The sequence below is a fragment of the Chamaea fasciata genome, unplaced genomic scaffold, assembly GCF_029207755.1.
Source record: "Chamaea fasciata isolate MVZ Bird 193981 ecotype frontalis unplaced genomic scaffold, bChaFas1.0.hap1 SCAF_1, whole genome shotgun sequence".
NCBI lineage: Eukaryota > Metazoa > Chordata > Aves > Passeriformes > Sylviidae > Chamaea > Chamaea fasciata.
Genome location: NW_027094086.1, coordinates 33,508,147 through 33,525,334, shown reverse-complemented (window position 1 = coordinate 33,525,334; position 17,188 = coordinate 33,508,147). Strand labels below are relative to the sequence as shown.

General features: G+C 40.2%; 1 protein-coding gene across 1 annotated transcript; it reads right to left on the bottom strand.

Moving 5' to 3' along the window:
• Positions 1-1,976: 1,976 nt before the first annotated feature.
• Positions 1,977-16,105, bottom strand: TRAM1 (translocation associated membrane protein 1). Its single transcript, XM_066180290.1, has 11 exons — positions 15,881-16,105; positions 13,025-13,088; positions 12,315-12,436; positions 11,997-12,113; positions 11,053-11,111; positions 10,573-10,657; positions 7,780-7,850; positions 7,586-7,690; positions 6,906-7,049; positions 5,861-6,021; positions 1,977-2,615 (listed from the first exon to the last, which is right to left on the bottom strand). Exons 1-11 carry the CDS (start codon positions 16,001-16,003, stop codon positions 2,542-2,544), a joined length of 1,125 nt encoding a protein of 374 aa, XP_066036387.1. The 5' UTR covers positions 16,004-16,105; the 3' UTR covers positions 1,977-2,541.
• Between the last annotated feature and the right edge of the window lie 1,083 nt (positions 16,106-17,188).

Below are 17,188 nucleotides of genomic sequence, written 5' to 3'. Positions count from 1 at the left end.
CATTTGAAAATCAATTTTAAGCAATTTAAAAGAAGTTATCCAGCCAAACAACATTCTTACGCTAAAACAAATAATATCAAACTAGAAGTCTCAATATCTTCTAAGTTTATGAGTGTTTCCATCACAAGGTAGATAATTAAAAATTACTGGTCTTGCCTCATCAAACATTATAAATATGTATTTTTAGTTATGAGGGAAGAGACAGAAAATACTGGCTTCCAATACTCTAACCAAATTCTAGAACAACTGTTGTTACTTTCTATTACTTGGCAGACACCAACAACTCCTATAAGGCAATGATGAATATTAAGCCATTGTGGAAAAAAAAGTGCTTTTGTAAATGTCCAAAGGACGAGAATGTCCATCCATAAGGCCAAAAGGAGAGAAAAAGCAATGTCAGTATTAACAGTCAAGAATATATTCTTCTGAAGTTTTTGGAAATTAACCTGAAGTTTACATTGCAAGACTACTGTGCCAAAGAATGAGGTTTACAAGAAATAGCTTGCCTTAGGGAAACAACTATTACAACCCTCAGACTCCTATAAGTCTTGAAGATCTCAAGAAGTACCTTAAATGCTTGCTTCATAATTTGTTCCTCCACCCTTTATGATTCTTTCAGCCCCAGTACAACCAGATATCGCAAGCAAACTGATTTAGAGTCCAAGCACCAGACTAGACACTTAAAATTTACCCCCTTTGGCTTAAGGTACAAGTTGAGAGCAAGGCACACAGAATCTGTGAAGGTTTTTCTAGAAACATCAGACACAAAACATGATTTTGAACAACAAGTATACAATGTACACGATTCTCTCAAAATTTCCGAGTTCCAGTTTTCCAGTTTCATGATCAGATTGGACAGATTCACAGTTCTACCCCTTCCAACCAAGACATGGGATACCTACTTCTACTAAAGCAGACTGGGCTTATTAGAGGGCACACTGCCCCCGACTTCTCAAGCTGAGCAAATACAAGTCTGCCAAGTCCACTTCAGGAGCTGTGAACCAAGTACTTGGGGATTGTGACTGTAATCAGCTGAAACATGTAACAAATGATACTGTAATAACTAAATACCACTAAACAACTGAAGAATGGATAGTTACTTGTAGTGAGGATTTTGTACTAGAAACGTTTATTCTGAATAGTAAGCAATCGAACTCTAGAAAATACAGAATGCAGATTTATCACTTTGTTGGGTATAAACTCAATTATAATAACAGTTTTTAATTAGAATTATTTTATTTATCAGCTTGATTGCTCATAATTACTCCTTAATCAATAAGCAGTTCAATACTTGGGTTAACTTGATAGACTAATTCAGCAACTTCTTCTTAAGACTGCAGTAACTGTCTCACTCCTTCACACGTGAAACAGGTTGAATTATACCCATTACAAAAGTGTACAGAGGAAACATTATCTGCATATTAAACTGGAAAACTAACTGGACAAAGTTTCACATTGAATACAATTATGAAAGATAATGGAAAAATTCTTAAATTTAGATTTTTCCAGTTGTAGCAAAGGTCACAATAAATCAGTTTTAAGAAGCTGTAGCTTTTAAATATTTTTTTCATAAAAATATATATAGGAGAAACCAAACTATGTCCTAACAGAGGTGAAACAAAGCAAAGCAGTTAGAATAAAGGAATGTTTCTCATCACTTGATCCATTTATCTAATTCCCTCTTCATGGAGCATTAATTGCCTCTCAAAACAAACACAACACATTTTAATAACCTCCACCCATAAAATCAGAAAGACAAGTTTTCAGAGAAGGTCCAATGTGCACTAATTCTCCAAGATACTTACACTTCAAAAGCACAGACAGGAGTGGACAGTGCTACTCAAATCAACTCTTTCTATGGCCATACACTCTCCCTTCTAATTTTCCGGTGCTAAAAGCTATATCTCAAAAAAGGTGTTGTGTTCCCTGTAAGAGATTTCTAACCAGCAAACAATAAGACTCAGCAACATTTCCAATTAGTTCAGTTTTGTTTTAATGATACGGGGCAATTCTTAAGAGCAGACATTGTGCAGCTATTAACTACCAAATAAAGATGCCTATTGGTGTGGTCTTGGAATCCCAAACTGAAACGTAAATTTGAGTCAAGGTAATTAACTGAAAACCCAGAGTTTCTGAAAATGTATACTATGTTTTGACTTCAATTTTGCATTATTTCTTGAGGAACTTGGAAAAAGTGAAGTTGGTAGAACAGTATCACCAAGATTACAAAAACTGGAAGGAAATAATACACTGCAACAGTGATCCTCATTAAGTGAGTTATTTCATCACAGTAAATATTTAAAAAAGCGTCAATGTTTTTTAAAAAGTGTTGAATCTTCCCCCCAAGTATTTGAAGAGAGATAAACCTTTTTCCTTAGTCAAAATGGTTTTTTTAAAAAAAGTTTCTCAAAACAACAGCAATAATCAAAAAACATGAATTGTATTTTCTTTAATCCATAATATCTCTAGTGCTGAAGGGCCATCCATGTAAAAAGCAGATTCTTTGGGGACATTAGTCAATTAACTTAATAAAACCCAGTTTTACGAGGATTTATCCTTCCTGCTGCGAGGCGAGTCTGCTCCATTTGAGGTCACTGTTCCATTTATTCCATTTTCTAGAAGAAAAGAAGAAAACACTTTTCAAATACAGTGAGATGCTTTATATTTTATTACATTTTTTGTGGGTCCTACACAAACAGCCTTTAACTTCTTTTCTGATGTACCTTCTTTGTTGAACTTCTTAATTATAATCCAGAATGCAACAATATAATGAAGTTCTTACAACATGAAGTAGTTAAAGTTTACTACAATGAATTTCAGTTTCCTGATGTGGCCAGACACTGAAATGCATCATATACATCTAGACTGAAAATCAAGACCAGTGATGATATTTTAGAAGATATTCTGTGAAAAAGTAAAGTATAACTTGAAGATTAGATGAGATGAGACAGTTCTGTGAAATTTTGGAGACACAGTGTACACACAGTTCTACACTACAGGTCTTAATTATTTGTCCCACCTACCTCATAATTCTTGCTAAAATTATACTCCTTAGCTTACCTTTACAAGCATTTGATATGTAGAGGAAATCCTTCACACACAGATACACTCCAAATTTTTAAAGCATATACTTTAACATACAGAATTCATTTTTGTTATGATGATGACACTTACACACATATGACAGAACACTAGTTCAGATTTGCAGTGAGTATGTGTAGGTGGAAAGAGTTCAAGGTCAGGCACCTATCCAGCTGCAAGTCTCTACTTCTATCTCAAGAGGTTTAAACTGTTCAAGTACCACAGTGATGATTTGCTAGCAAAATTTAGGTTCCCCTAAACCAATGATGCACAATCTGTGGATTTATAGTGCATACAACTAGTAAAGTGGAGCAACGTGATACCATTGGGGATTAAAAGTACCTCCTTTATTCAGTTTCACCACAAGCAAGGAAACAGATGTTGCCTGACAGTAACTATATTTATAAAACAGACCTAAAGAGCACAGTGCATAGCCAGCTGCAATGCTTGCAAGCCTAACATCTCTGCTCTGACTCATATCACTCTGACTTCAAGCAACAGCTGCTGGCTTTTTGGGTGCTTTAAAAAAAATTATATATATATACTTATATATTTTTAGGAAGGACTGGTTAAACTTATTTTTTTCCATCTGCAGATGTGCTGAAGGTCACTAGAGTGTGGCCAGTCTACAAAAACAACTGTTGGCCTCGCTCTTTCTCCCATGACACTCAAATGCTCTCATTTATGCAAACAAGCAACAACAAAAAAAATCCACTGAGAATCACACAGGAGCAAGAGACCAGACGCAGGCCCAAAGAGCCAAAGTCTGTTTGACCACATATCTGGCTGTAAACGACCCCATGATTTTAAGCCTACACAAGGTGGTCTTTGGATATTTCTGAAAACGTTCAAATTATTTTTAAATAAAGAAACTTAAAAACAATTAATTACACTCAAGCCAGTTAACTGAAATCATATTTTCTTACACAGTTTAGGTAAAACAAAGAACATGAATCAGCATGTGGCTGGATACCCCTATATAACCAGCAGAATTTTTCTACTGTCATTTCTTGGTTTTGGCATAGAGTAAGAGTAACACATTTTATTGTGCCCTGACTCTCAAAAAAACATTTAATCACAAAAAACCACCACCACCATCAATAAAAACACGCAAACAAACCAACCAACCAAAAAAAAAAAAACCCCAACAAACTCCCCCCCCCAAAAATCAAAACAAACCCCCTCCCTTAAAAAAGAGGAGTATTTTAAACAGTTCAATTGCATATATTACTCTTTCAAAAACACTGCTTTGCTGCACCCTATGCAAGTGTTCTGAAAAGACAACATAACAGGATTATTCAAAACAGAAGCACTTAGTTCATTCAAATTCTTCTATTTCCATTTAAAATAAGGGATAAAATTCTTCAGTGTTCAAGACAGGCATAGTTCAATTATTTTGTGAATTAAACCACAACTCCAATTAACTGACTTTTCCACTACTGGTTTACCACTTGCAAGTCTCCATTGAAGTTAGGTGAAACCCAGCAGATTCACTAAACTACATGAATGAAACAGATTAAGAGATTTTAAAAGCTATTACATTTCTGACTCCCTGATTAAATCACCATCAGGGCACATAGTTTAAAATTATTTTACATAAAAGACTTGAATTAAAAAAAAGCCATTGTGAGAAGGCCATGAACATGAAGCTCTGATTAAACAGAACATTTACATAGGAAACTACCTTCACTCAATTATAAAAAAAAAAAATTCCAACTGAATTTTTGGATTAAAAAAAAAATCCCACCACTATACATAAGCCAAGTTGTGATAACTACAAATCATTCTAAAGGGAGTCCAGCAGTGATCTAAAACACATAATTGTAATAAAAATAGAAACTTGGGAGAAATAAAAAAAATACTCATTTCCCACCACCAATCTCAGTTCTTAGTGAAAATGGTCTTGACACACACTACTTTGAATATATCAAAAGGTAGAACAGGTTGGTAATACATGACTGGGAGCAAAGGGTCAGGCTGAAGAAAGCTTTTGGAACAACTTCTGCATTTCCAAAGGGTGCAGAAGTAATTCAAGCTAGCAATGAAATACATAGATGTTGAACTGTTGCTGCAACAGATATACTGAAGTACAGGGATTTTTTCTTTTTTTTTTTTTTTTTTAAAGAGCACGTAATTTTTTCTTGGAGGAAAGAGCATTCTATTTATCTTTCATACCCTTTCCATAAAAAGGGTGTGACATAATTTAAAAGTCAAATCTGGACTCTTCAGTTCATTTCCAAAAGCTTCAACACAGGTTTAGAGCAGTAAGGTGTTACTACCTTTCCTTAAAGAAGTATCAATTCCTTCTTTTTCTAAAAACAGTCCGACACAAAACTTTTTACTGAGTGGATCATCAAACCATCTCTTTGCTCTAAACCCTCAGAATTTCATGGCAATGAAAAACAAGTCGAAACTCACTGCAAGAAAATTCTACAAATAAATATCTAAGAGAACAGATGTAAAATTGCATCTGTTCCCTTTATATAAGAGAACAAACATAAGCCTGACACATTTTGTTCAAGTAATGAAATTAAAGAGAATAAAAATATCAGGCTGCACTAACTAAAAAAAACCCCAGTAATTCCTTAATTTGAGCAGTTAGAAAACCCAACAATATTTAGTGGTTTTTCTTAAAAATCTATTCTTCCCACAGCAATATTCACCAGTACTGCTTCTGTAGCTGAGTCATCTCACTCACAAGTTAAACACAAAATGCTTCTTTAGCAACCTAAAGTTGGTTTTGAGAAGTCAAGGCAACAGAAAAACTGAAACTACAAACCTCTTTCTTTTCTGGAGGTCTTTCCTTTAGCTGATACAAACTTCTTTTTCACTGACTGAGGCTGAGAAGAAGAATGCTCTCTCCACCTCCGAAGCTGGAAATTAATGAACTTCCACATCATAAATGCTTGAGTCATGCAGATGGAGGCCAGCACACTGATTCTAGAAACAAATGGTAGGTAAAGTTTTATCAGTAAGTTTGCCTCATTATTCAAACAGAAAAGGTTTTTTGGCAGCTTCCATCCCCTCCCCCAGTAACATCCATTTTCTAAGCCAAGAGTTTGCTGGCATAGGGTGGCACCGGGCTAAAGCACAGATGATCAAAACTAGCTACAGAGTGATAGTGAAATCTTTGCCCGTCAAAACTGGCAAGTACTAGGTTTCTTTCCTGCTGTCTTTCTCAGAATTACTCTCAGGCTACCAGGCAGCAACAGCTGAAAATGGTTCAAGAGTGTCTTGCAGCTCAGAGTATCAATTTTGCAAGATTATGCTGACACTGTCGAAGTCTCAATAACTTCTTTTTCTGCACTCGTAAGAAGGCCAGGCAGTTGGATCATGCAGCAGCAATAGGAGCCATAATAAAGGCAGAGAAAGAGGCAGTAATCTTTAACCAAGACCAAATCTGCTCTGGACTCAATGCCTTGACCTCTAAGATAAACTCACTGCAATCATATCTAGAATTTGATTTACTAACTTTAAAACATTTGAAAGTAGTGTCTGTAATTGGAAATTCCTTTTAATTCTGTTGAGGGTTTTTTTGGGGGGGGGAGGTTTTTTGGGTTTGTTTTTTTTTTTTTTTTGGGGGGGGGGGTTGCTTGGATTTTTTTTCTTAACAAAGAAAAAGAGTAACCAGTTACAGATTTCTCAGGTGTAGACTAAATTCAGTCAATTCTTTTCACTGTGCCTTAAAAATTTCTTAAGCTATTCCTATTAATCCCATTGGTTGCATGAAAACACTCAGTCATTCAGAATTACTGGCATTAGTACCTGTGTATTCAACATGGGTTTGCAGCACATGCTTAAGAACTCTTTCAGGTTTACTATACCTAACAGCCAGGATATTAAAGTTCCCAGTACTGAAATTCAGCTGCTGATCTTCTGCTCTTGCCAGTCCAAAGCCAAAAGTGAGGACTGAGAGAATCAAGGTGAGAAGCCTTCCCAAAACAAAAAGAACTGCCCACAGCGAAAATCTAGAAATAAAAACACCACAAACACTAAATAAACTCTCCATTCAAAACACATGCACTAACAATGCAAATGCTGCCCCTTACCATGCAAATTCATTTGAAATGTAAGAACTTATCTAAATATATGATTTTGCACCTATCTTAAATGCACCCTCTATTATGTTACAAAAATTGATTTTAACTCAATGAAAGTGCTTTCCAGTACTATTAGAACAAAAGCATATTTTTAGTTCCTACAGAGTTTGCTGTATTAGCAACCTATCCTGTTCCTTTCTGTCCAAAACTTTGAAAGAAACCTCACATTAGTATACATTGAGAGATTTTATTTCATTTAATACTGCTACTAGTATTTAGTTAAATAGGCTAAAACAGGGTGAAAAGTTACTGATGGTTTAGAAATATAAGTACTAACACTAGTCTGGAAAACTGTGGTCGCTTAAGGAACACTGAACTTCCTTGTAGTTTTGGTTTCTGGTTAGTTAAATGCCAAAGGCTCTAAGACAGAAATGACATGAATTTTAAAGATAAAGACTATTTACCCTTTCTGGTATTTTTCATCACTGAAGTAGAAAAGACGGGATATGTGGAAAAGAAATTCAACGAAGTAATGCAATACCAGAAGAACAAGTCCAAGATGGGTCAGACTATTAAAACAAATAAAACAAACATTCAGACATTTTGGTAGATATTTAAGGCAGAGAATGGAGCCAGTAAAAGTTTACAATTGACTTACTTGAGGAGATAGGCTCCAGCAATATGAAAGAGGTAAAGTCCAATGTAGACAATCTGGCGAAAGATATCTTCCTATTTGGAAGAAAAAAAGTCATCACGTGTTATATACAACGTTATACAGTATTGTAGCATGTTATCTGTTATTACAAACTATTCCCTAATCCTTGGAAATTCTTCTTGGTGTATGAGCTACCTTAATGTGGCCTGGTCTGGCACTGAATTACTCAGCCTGGATCATCTAATTCCACACATAATTTATTGCTCACTTACCAGTAATATTCAGTATTTTACATATGCTACTGTGAGAAAAGGCATCAAACATGGTAAGATGCTTTTTAAAAGGATCCACTTTTATTTGTTCTGACCACTGTGAATTTATACAAGCTATTACAATACTTATTTTGTATGTATTACTGTATCATCAGATCCTACAGTTCCACATGTTTGCTGCCCATCAAATTGCTACAGATTAAAATAACAGTCCACAAAGCAAAACGAAAGGTTTTTCAAGTGTTGGCATCAATTTTAAAAATTTAAGGCCATCCAAAATTCTGGCATACTGTTTCTGGCAAATACAGAGAATATTGTTATTAACCAGTCATGCTAAAGCACCATGGTCCCACTTTAAGTCAGGCTTTAACCAGCCCTATTAAACTGAACACTTCATGGAGATGAAATAATAGAGGAAGACACACAGCACATGGAAAGCAGATCATGACATCTGTGAACAGAAGAACCATTGAAGTATGCCAGATCATAATAAAAATCTCTTTTGGAGCAGTAGCAGAGTACATTCAGTTGTGCTTAAGAAACTCCTTTTTGGAAAGATTCTGTTAACTTCAAGCAAGGATCTTTAGCTTCATCTTGTATACATGCAATTTAAAAATGCATAAAATTTTAATCTTACAAGAGCTATACTATGTTATTCAATACTCAGTATCAAATCCAACCAACCCACAGAATCAATTATGACAACAGCAAACATCACACTCATAATACAAAAAGAGCAAGAAAACAGGTGGAGAAAGACCTACTCTGAATTATCTGAAAGAAAATGACAAATTGGTTATTTCAGATGAAGACACAGAAAGTACAAATGATCAGTTTCTCCAAGCACAACCAGGACCAGCATCTAATACTTCAACCTTAGAACTGAGATAACATTTAAACAGCCCATGCTGCCCGCTTAGACAAACTGTCAGAGTCTGCAGGCCTTGTGGAATAATGCATGAGGTATAGATGACTGACTAAACAGGAACGAGAGTTAAGAAGTCCTTTTCTTCTTTTATGTCAGCAGGACAGATAACTAGACCTGAGTAAAAGCAGGCAGTTCGTTCAAGTGAAGGAATAAGGCAAGGAAACCAAGATGGCAGAGGTTAAGCTGGGGTCAAAGAAATATCAACTATGAAGTTGCTAAAATGAATGAACTATCACCCTTTAAACTTAATGCAAAAGTCAGAGGGCACAATTTTAAGTAGTGACTAAGTAAAACACTACCATTCAACATACAGCATAGTCACTTAGGCCACTTGTGACAGCTTTCTTGAAGTAATTTTAAGAAAAATCTCCACACTTGGCTGTGAAGTCAAATTTGAAAGGTATCACTAGCACAATAGGAGAACATCACCTGCAGTGCATCTGCAAAACAGGAATTATACTGCATCTGAGCAGCACAGAAACAGTGCATCTCATTACTATTTTACTGAGCCTCTTCTAGGCTCCTGTACAAAGATCTGTGGTTATGTAACACCTGTGTTTCATTTTCCTGAATAAAGCAGAACTGGCAACAGAGATGCAGCCTAGTCATAGAGCAACAACAGCCCAATGGTTTGGGCTCAAACATACCTTTGTAGATCACCTAGTCCAACCTCCATACCATGGACAGGGACCATCAATCGCTTGACCAGGCTGCTCAAAGCCCCATCCAGACCCTGAACACTTCAAACGAAACCAAATTCACAACTTCTCTGGGAAGTGTGTCCCAGTGTCACCATCTCTATCATAAAGAAACTCTTCACATCTACTCTAAACCCACCCTCTTTCAAAATCATTGCATCTTGTCACTACAGACCCCCCCAAAAAAATCAAATCTCTCTCCATCTTTCTTATAAGCCCCTGTCAAACAATGAGAGGCCACAGTAAGTTCTCCCTGAAGCCTTCTCTTCTCCAGGCTGAACAACTCCAACTCTCTACGGCTGCCTTCACAGAAAGGCTGTTCCAGCCCTCTGCTCATCTTCATAGCCCTCCTCTGGACCCTCACACAGATCCATACCTTCCTTGTGCTGGGGACCCCCGAGCTGGATGCAGCACTCCAGGGGCAGTCTCACCAGAGCAGAGCAGAGGGCAGAATCCCTTCCTTCTACCAGCTGGTCACTGCTCATCATGCAGCCCAGGTGACACCTGGTTTTTTTGGGGGTGCAAAGGTACATTGCCAGCTAATGCTCCATTTTCATCCACCCACTTAAATGCTATTTAAATCAAATCCCAGACTTTCATACTCCTTTGATGTACAGAATGATTCAATATTTATATTCTACACCTATATCATGATTCATGAAACAACTGATTTCAGTGAGCCTATTCAGACTATCAATTCCAACAAACAAACAAACAGAGTTGAAAAGAAAATCTCACGATCACTTGCTCTAGGGAAAATTCTTTCAATGGATGAAAAACACTAGTAATCTTTATTTACACAACAGATAATTAACAATTCTACTGCAATTAGGATTTAACTGAAAAGAAAAAATGCCACCTTGCTATGGAGTTCCTCCCATTTATGTTTTGAACTTACTTTTTTAGTTTTCTGAAAGTACAGTTCTGGAAAAGCATGAAACCAGTATGCCAACTGTAAGATGTAGAAAAACTTCATCTGAAACCTGTACAATACAGCAAGAATTGAAGAATATTATTTATTATGAATGAACTTAAAAAACATTTCAGAAGCTTCTAGTGAACTCAATTTATCACTGTCTCTTAAAGAAAGAAAAAAATGCAGATCTTTCATGCCAGCCAAGTCTAAACTAATATTTTAACAACAAAATCATTAAGATAAAGCTTGCAAAAACGTAATTCTTTAAGTCACAGCCGACAAAAAAAGAACTTCGTATGCTACAAGTTGTCAAAAAATCGAGCTCCCATAAATACTACCAAAACCACATGAGTGACTAATAGAGTTTTACAAACTACTTATTCTACACGTTGTACATGACACACCCTAGGCTTAAAACCCTCCCTCCTCTCCCCCAGCAATCCTCTAAGGAAGAAGCCTTACGGAATCAGAGTGTGCGGATAGTCCCTCCACAGAGAGGTTGGATCTGATATATAGTTCTCCTAAAAAAAAAGAAAAGAACAAACAAAAAAAACCTAATAAATGCTTTAAGATGCTACCTTCTAGTCAGAAATCGTGACTGGACATACATGTATGCATTTACGTATATGCACACGTGTACACACAAAAATACTCACATATACATACAGAAGTAAAAGCTACAGATCTATAAATTTTCTTTTTTAAAAATCTCCGAGAAATCACAAATAAACAAAACCAAAGCAACCCAGAAAACAAATCCTCCCCCAAAAAAGACAGTTGCACTGGTTTAAGAAAATAAAAAGCAACTAAACAAATCAAGTGATTATTCAAGACAGAATGTCCTTATGATATGAAAATTATTCCAGGATTACTACAGCCACAAGTCTTCTCTTGTAAACTGCTGACAAGCTTCGAAGACAACTAAGAGAAGGAAAGGTTTTCCATGAGTTGTTATGTTAAAAAAAAGGCAGTCTTCCTTTCTATGAGCTAAACTCATACACATCCAGTCACTAGCAAAGAGTATGTCGCCTAAAAGCACACACTGACCTGAGGTTACAGCAATCTGTCATATACCCATTCCCTAGACTTCAGAATGCTATGTATGGTGTTTTCTAAACATTTATTTTATGTTAAGAAACCAACACCAAAAAACCTAGAGAACTAAACACCATAATAAAGTTAAATGGTTTTTACCTTATTCAGTTTGACAGTAAATCAACTCAAGACTGAGCAACAGTAACACTACTGACTTTATACTCAGTTATGACTACAACTCTCACAGAATCATTAAACTTGTCCCCACTTTAAAATTAAAACCAGAAAAATAAGCCAAAACCACATTTATCATCAACATAAGTGAATTTTTTTAAATCTCATAATACAAACAGAAGAGAAAATATACTTACAGAGACAAGAATACTCGTTCCCCAAACACAGGAGAAAAGGTAGAATGCACTAAGTTGCCCAGACTCATTGAACTTGCTATGCTTTGTCTTTGAAAAGTGCATTTTCCTGTTAATTTTCTGAAATGAAAGTCCACTGTTATTTATATGCTGCAGTACTTCAAATTTATTTGGTAACTTCATTAGAGATCTAAAAGTTTCAACGCATGTTTTTACAGTTAAAAATTTTAATGCAGAAGTTTACTTTTAAGTTAATAGTCTTAAAGTCTAATTAAAACCCGACAATTATCTTGATGAAAGGAATGAATATTTTATACTTACATCCAGTACATACTCCTGAATTATAGCATGTATGATTATTGCTACAAGCATGTAAAAGAAAATTGTAGCCAAGTCTTTGATGCCATAGTAATAGAGAGAGATTGTTTCTGCAGATTGTTCTTCTAAAAGACAAACAGAATTAATTGTTAAGCACCAATACAGTTTAATGGTTCCTAAATTTATTTCGCAGAGTGAAACCTTTCAGACAGAAGTAGCTTGTAGTCAACTGAACAAACAGAAGTCAAATTAAACTGCCACCATGAACTGGGTCACTAGACTGTTTATAGTTATCTTCTACATCACATCACAAACTCAATTTGACTCTGGAAGAATGCTATAAAACTAAAAACTTAAGTGCACTTAGGAAGCTTACCCAAATACACTGAAAGTGGACAATAAAAATATGTTAAACTATCACCCCACTTCGACTATTAAAGATTATCACCTGCAAAGCCAGAGTAAGAATTCATGAGAACTTATCTACCAGCCAGATGGTGTTTCAGCACTAATGATTAAGCCAGCAGAACAGAAACATTGTCTCTAACCTTATTAGTTAAAACAGTGTTTTAATAAACATAAAGTGAAATCCTTGAAAGCTGCTCATTGTCTATTGAAATTAACAACTTCCCTTCCTGTGAAGTCTAGGAAGCAGGGCACACTAATAATGTCTGATACACTGTCTCCTAACTAACCTCCTGCAAGATACATACCTGTGGCAGGAATGGTAACATTGTACTGAAGTGTAACAAAAATGACCGCTGCTTTGGCTGTAATCTGAAAGAGAGAAAACCAAAAGTGCTGTAAATTCTCATGGAAATAAACTACATTAAACTGAAAATGTTTGCCCATTTTGGCACCCTTGCCCAGCACGTTTGTCTCCTCCCAAAAAACTGACCAACTCCCTTTATCTCACCACTGCACCTGACTTTCCAAGGGCAGCACACACGGTGTGGTCTCTATAGGTTTATTTACAGAATACTCAACCTGCCAAATGAAAGGTCCTTGAAAATGTTACTTACAAATAGCCTTTCCTACAAGAGTAAAATGAAAACACATGCTACAATTCTGTCTTTAGTCCATACAGTATCATTACATTAACAGAATGTATGATATCATGGAGTCCCTAGATCATGATGCATTCAGCAGCGGCTGAGAACAAACTTTATTCAAAAGTACTTTATTTATTTGACAAAATTTGGAAGTCAGTTACCATATTCATAAATCTGTGGGTGATCTGAAAAATGTGGACAGAGCATAGAAAGGCATAAACAACAGGAAACAATTTCAGGCCAGTGGGATATCAACTCAGTACAATTAGAATTCTTTTGACCCTGGGGATCCTTTGGCAAGAAGCATAAAACAAATGAAATTAAATTTAGCAGTAGTGGTACTATCCCTTTATGATGAGCAGTAACTAAAACCAGAATGAATAAAAACAATCTGAAGAGATGATGTTGTCCTAATGGCTTTCTTTGGGGGGTGGGAATATTCTAAAACCCGCAATATATAAGATCGAGTAGAAGTTCTTATTTGTCAATAAGCAGAAACTCATTTTTTACTATAACACATCTTCATTGAATCCCAACATGAATCAACATGTCCTAAATGAGAAGGAAAAATAACTGTCCTTCACCATATTCTTGATCAGACAGTTTCTCATTGCTGTAAAAAACTAGCATCTAGGCAGTAATTAATAGGGCTGACAAAAAACCCAAGCTTCTTTAGGAATCCTGGAAGGATATGTTGAGTGAATGAATATAATGACTAGGTTACTACCAGTATTAATTATTCACAGGAAGTGAGATTTTTAAAACCAGTGCTTTGTCAACAAGCTCTAGATTTTCTCTGAAACCCTGAATACGTGGCGGACTGTTCAGACCATGTAACTTCAGGGAATCCAACTAGTTTGCTCAAATTAGTGAACTTGCCTCGGGCTCCCTATTCATCAAGGGAGCCCTCAGAGGACAATTCGAAACAGTACTCAATGCTGAACTGCCTTTTGAAGGCTCTGTCAGCGACTCTCTATACTGCAATTGTACAAGTTAGGCAGTGTAAACACCTTACCACACCAACATTAAAAAAAAAAAAATTAAAAATGGCAATATATCACATCTGTACCAACAATGGCACATGGCCTTTTTACACTGGGTTAGAAAACACAGTGGGTTAAAAAAAACTGGAAACAGAAGAATTCAGCACATTCAACCCCCCAAAAACCTCTAACCCTACCAGTAATACTGTTAATATAGTAAGCCTCATATACGCACAAAAAGTACCAGTTTAGGTTTACCTCTTTAACTCCATTCCCCGGAAAATCACCATATAACAGCTGTCTTGGTGATTTTTGATAGCAAACACAAACACAGCAGTGTAGCTGGTCTGCCGTGTTTTCACTTTCTATATATGTATCTTCTTCCTAACTCCACTCCCTTTTGCGCTGAGCTGTACCAACAGCTGGATGAAACCACCCTGAAAACCATCCCTAGAACAAAAAGGTCCACAACCCTTAAAAAATGTCTAACATAAATGTCCGAACAAATGCCTAAAATGCCAGAAACCTTTGGTCAACAGTGTCTTAATGTGATGATCAGTGATCTCAGATCACTGATAATATTTTGGCAGCCACACAGGTAAGTTACCTTTCCAGAGCCAGAAAGGCACGTTTTAAAGCATCTGCATTCAACATGGGGGCCCAGGGAGCGGAGGGCCTGCAGCAGGGCCGGCCCTCAGGCCGGAGGGAGAGCTCCCCTCTACGCTGCCGAACCTCGGCGCATCTCCGAGGCGGGCGGAGGTGGCGGGGGTGCCCAGCCCAGCCCAACCCAGCCGCGCGGCGCCTCCAGCCACCGGGAGCCTCGGGATGCTCGGCGGCCGGGGAGCGGCGCGGGGGCGCGGGCAGGGGGACCCGAGCGGCGGCCCTAAGGACACGTCACCGCGGCTTTCCATTCCCTTCCCGCCGCGCCGCACGCCGGGAGCCGTAGTGCCGGCGGGGCCCGGCGGGGCCGCGCACACAAAGAGCGGGGGATCGGCTGTCGCGGCCGGGCCTCGCCCCCCGCCCCCTCCCCGCCGTGCCGCGCACTCCTCCCTCCCTCCCCGGCTGCCACGTAACCCCGCCGCCCGCAGGAACTGCCGCCGCGGCGGCGGGCAGCGCCGCCCCGCTCCCGGCCCCGCACGGCCTCCCGCCCGCGGCGGCGGGGAAGCGGGAGCCGGGTCCTGGCGGTAGCCACGGCTGCGCCTGTCCAAGCGGAGCCGGGGAGAAGGGCGTTCCCCACGGGGAAGCGGGGATGCGCCGCCGGGAGGACGCCCGCCGTGGTTCTCGGGCGGTGCGGCGGGGCGGGGGTCGGCTCCTGTCCCCGCGTACGGCGGGTCGGGCGTGGGCCGGCGGGCAAGTGCGCCGGGAAGCGGCGGCGCTGACTGGGGGCAGCCGCAGGGTTCCGCCGCAGCCCGCACAGCCTCCGCTGCTGCCACGACACTCCCGCGCCCTCCCTCCCCTCCAGCACCGAGAGCCTCCGGTAGAGCGGGCGGAAGCGGGAAGAGGAGTCCCGGCGGGGGCGTCGGTGCCGCCTCACCTCGAACATGAGCCCCAGCAGGAAGATCATGGCCATGCAGGACACGATGTCCGCATGGTTCTGCACGATGAACTCGTGGCTCAGCACCGGCGGGTTCTTGTTGCTCTTCTTGCGGATCGCCATGGCGGGCCGGGAGCTGGGCGCCGCCGCCGCCGCCTCCCCGCTGCCAGCACAGCTCCTCTGGCCGCGGCCAGGAAGAGGCGGAGGGGAGGAGGCGGCCGCGCAGCCGGGGAATGGCAGCGCCCCGCTCCGCTTCCCCCGCCCCGCTGCCAGCAGCGCCCCTGCCGGCCGGCGGCGCCTCCGCCCGCGCTCCGCCCGCCGGGGCGGGGCCAGCGCCCGCCAATTCAAACCCGCCAACCCGGGGCGCGGCGTGGCCGGGGCTTGTCAGCGCCGCCGAGCCGTGTCGTGTCGTGGCACCCGGGCAGCGGGGCTGCGTCCCTGGCAGTGCTGGCCGGATACTCGCTAGCGGTAGCCCGAAGCCCGCGCTGGGCACCGGCCCAGCATCACTCTCCTGTCGAGGCAGCGGCCACAGGAAATGACCGTGTGGCTCCTCCGGGATCGCGACCTAGCAGAGCGGGCTGTCCACGTTTCGGGTAGCGCCGCGGCGCCGGCCCGGACTCCACTCCCCACCGGCATCTCCCGCCATCCAGATTCATCACTGATGTCTCTCCTTCACCGGGGGTTCTAGCTAAGTTTGGTTGCTACCAGACCTCTGCAGGCTGGGCTCCCGGAAAGCGTGTGGAGGTCGCGCTGGCCGGGCTCGTTCTGGGTGCGACCGAGTGGCAGCCGCACGGTACAGGTGTCCCCCACGCCCGCAGCGACCTCCCGCCGCCACTCCGCTCACACCGTACTGCGTAGCCAGGAAGAACAGGAACAGTAACAAGACATCCAAGTCCAAGAAAGCAGACGAGAAAAAAACTAACCGGGCAGTACAGAGCGAAGAGGCAGAAAAGCTAGATGTGGACTAAAAAAACCCCCAACCCAGTAAAAGGAGGCTCTTGCCAGGTTAAAAGGATGAGCAAAGGGATCTGAGAAATTAACGCTGATGCAGAGCTGATCCAGGCTGAATTCAGCGGCCCTTCAACCCTCTCAAAATTCATGTAATAAAATATCCTTTTTTATTAAAGTTTCTGTTAGGCAGATACTCCCAGTATATATGGGAAAAAATATAAATAAACAGACTAATTCATAGCTGAAATTTAGTGTTGTCAGAATGACTCTTGCTGCCGGCAGCTTATGAATGAATACAGTGCAAGAAATTAGAGTGTAGCTATTTGGTATTGCTTTGCTTTGCCAGAATTGAGCATG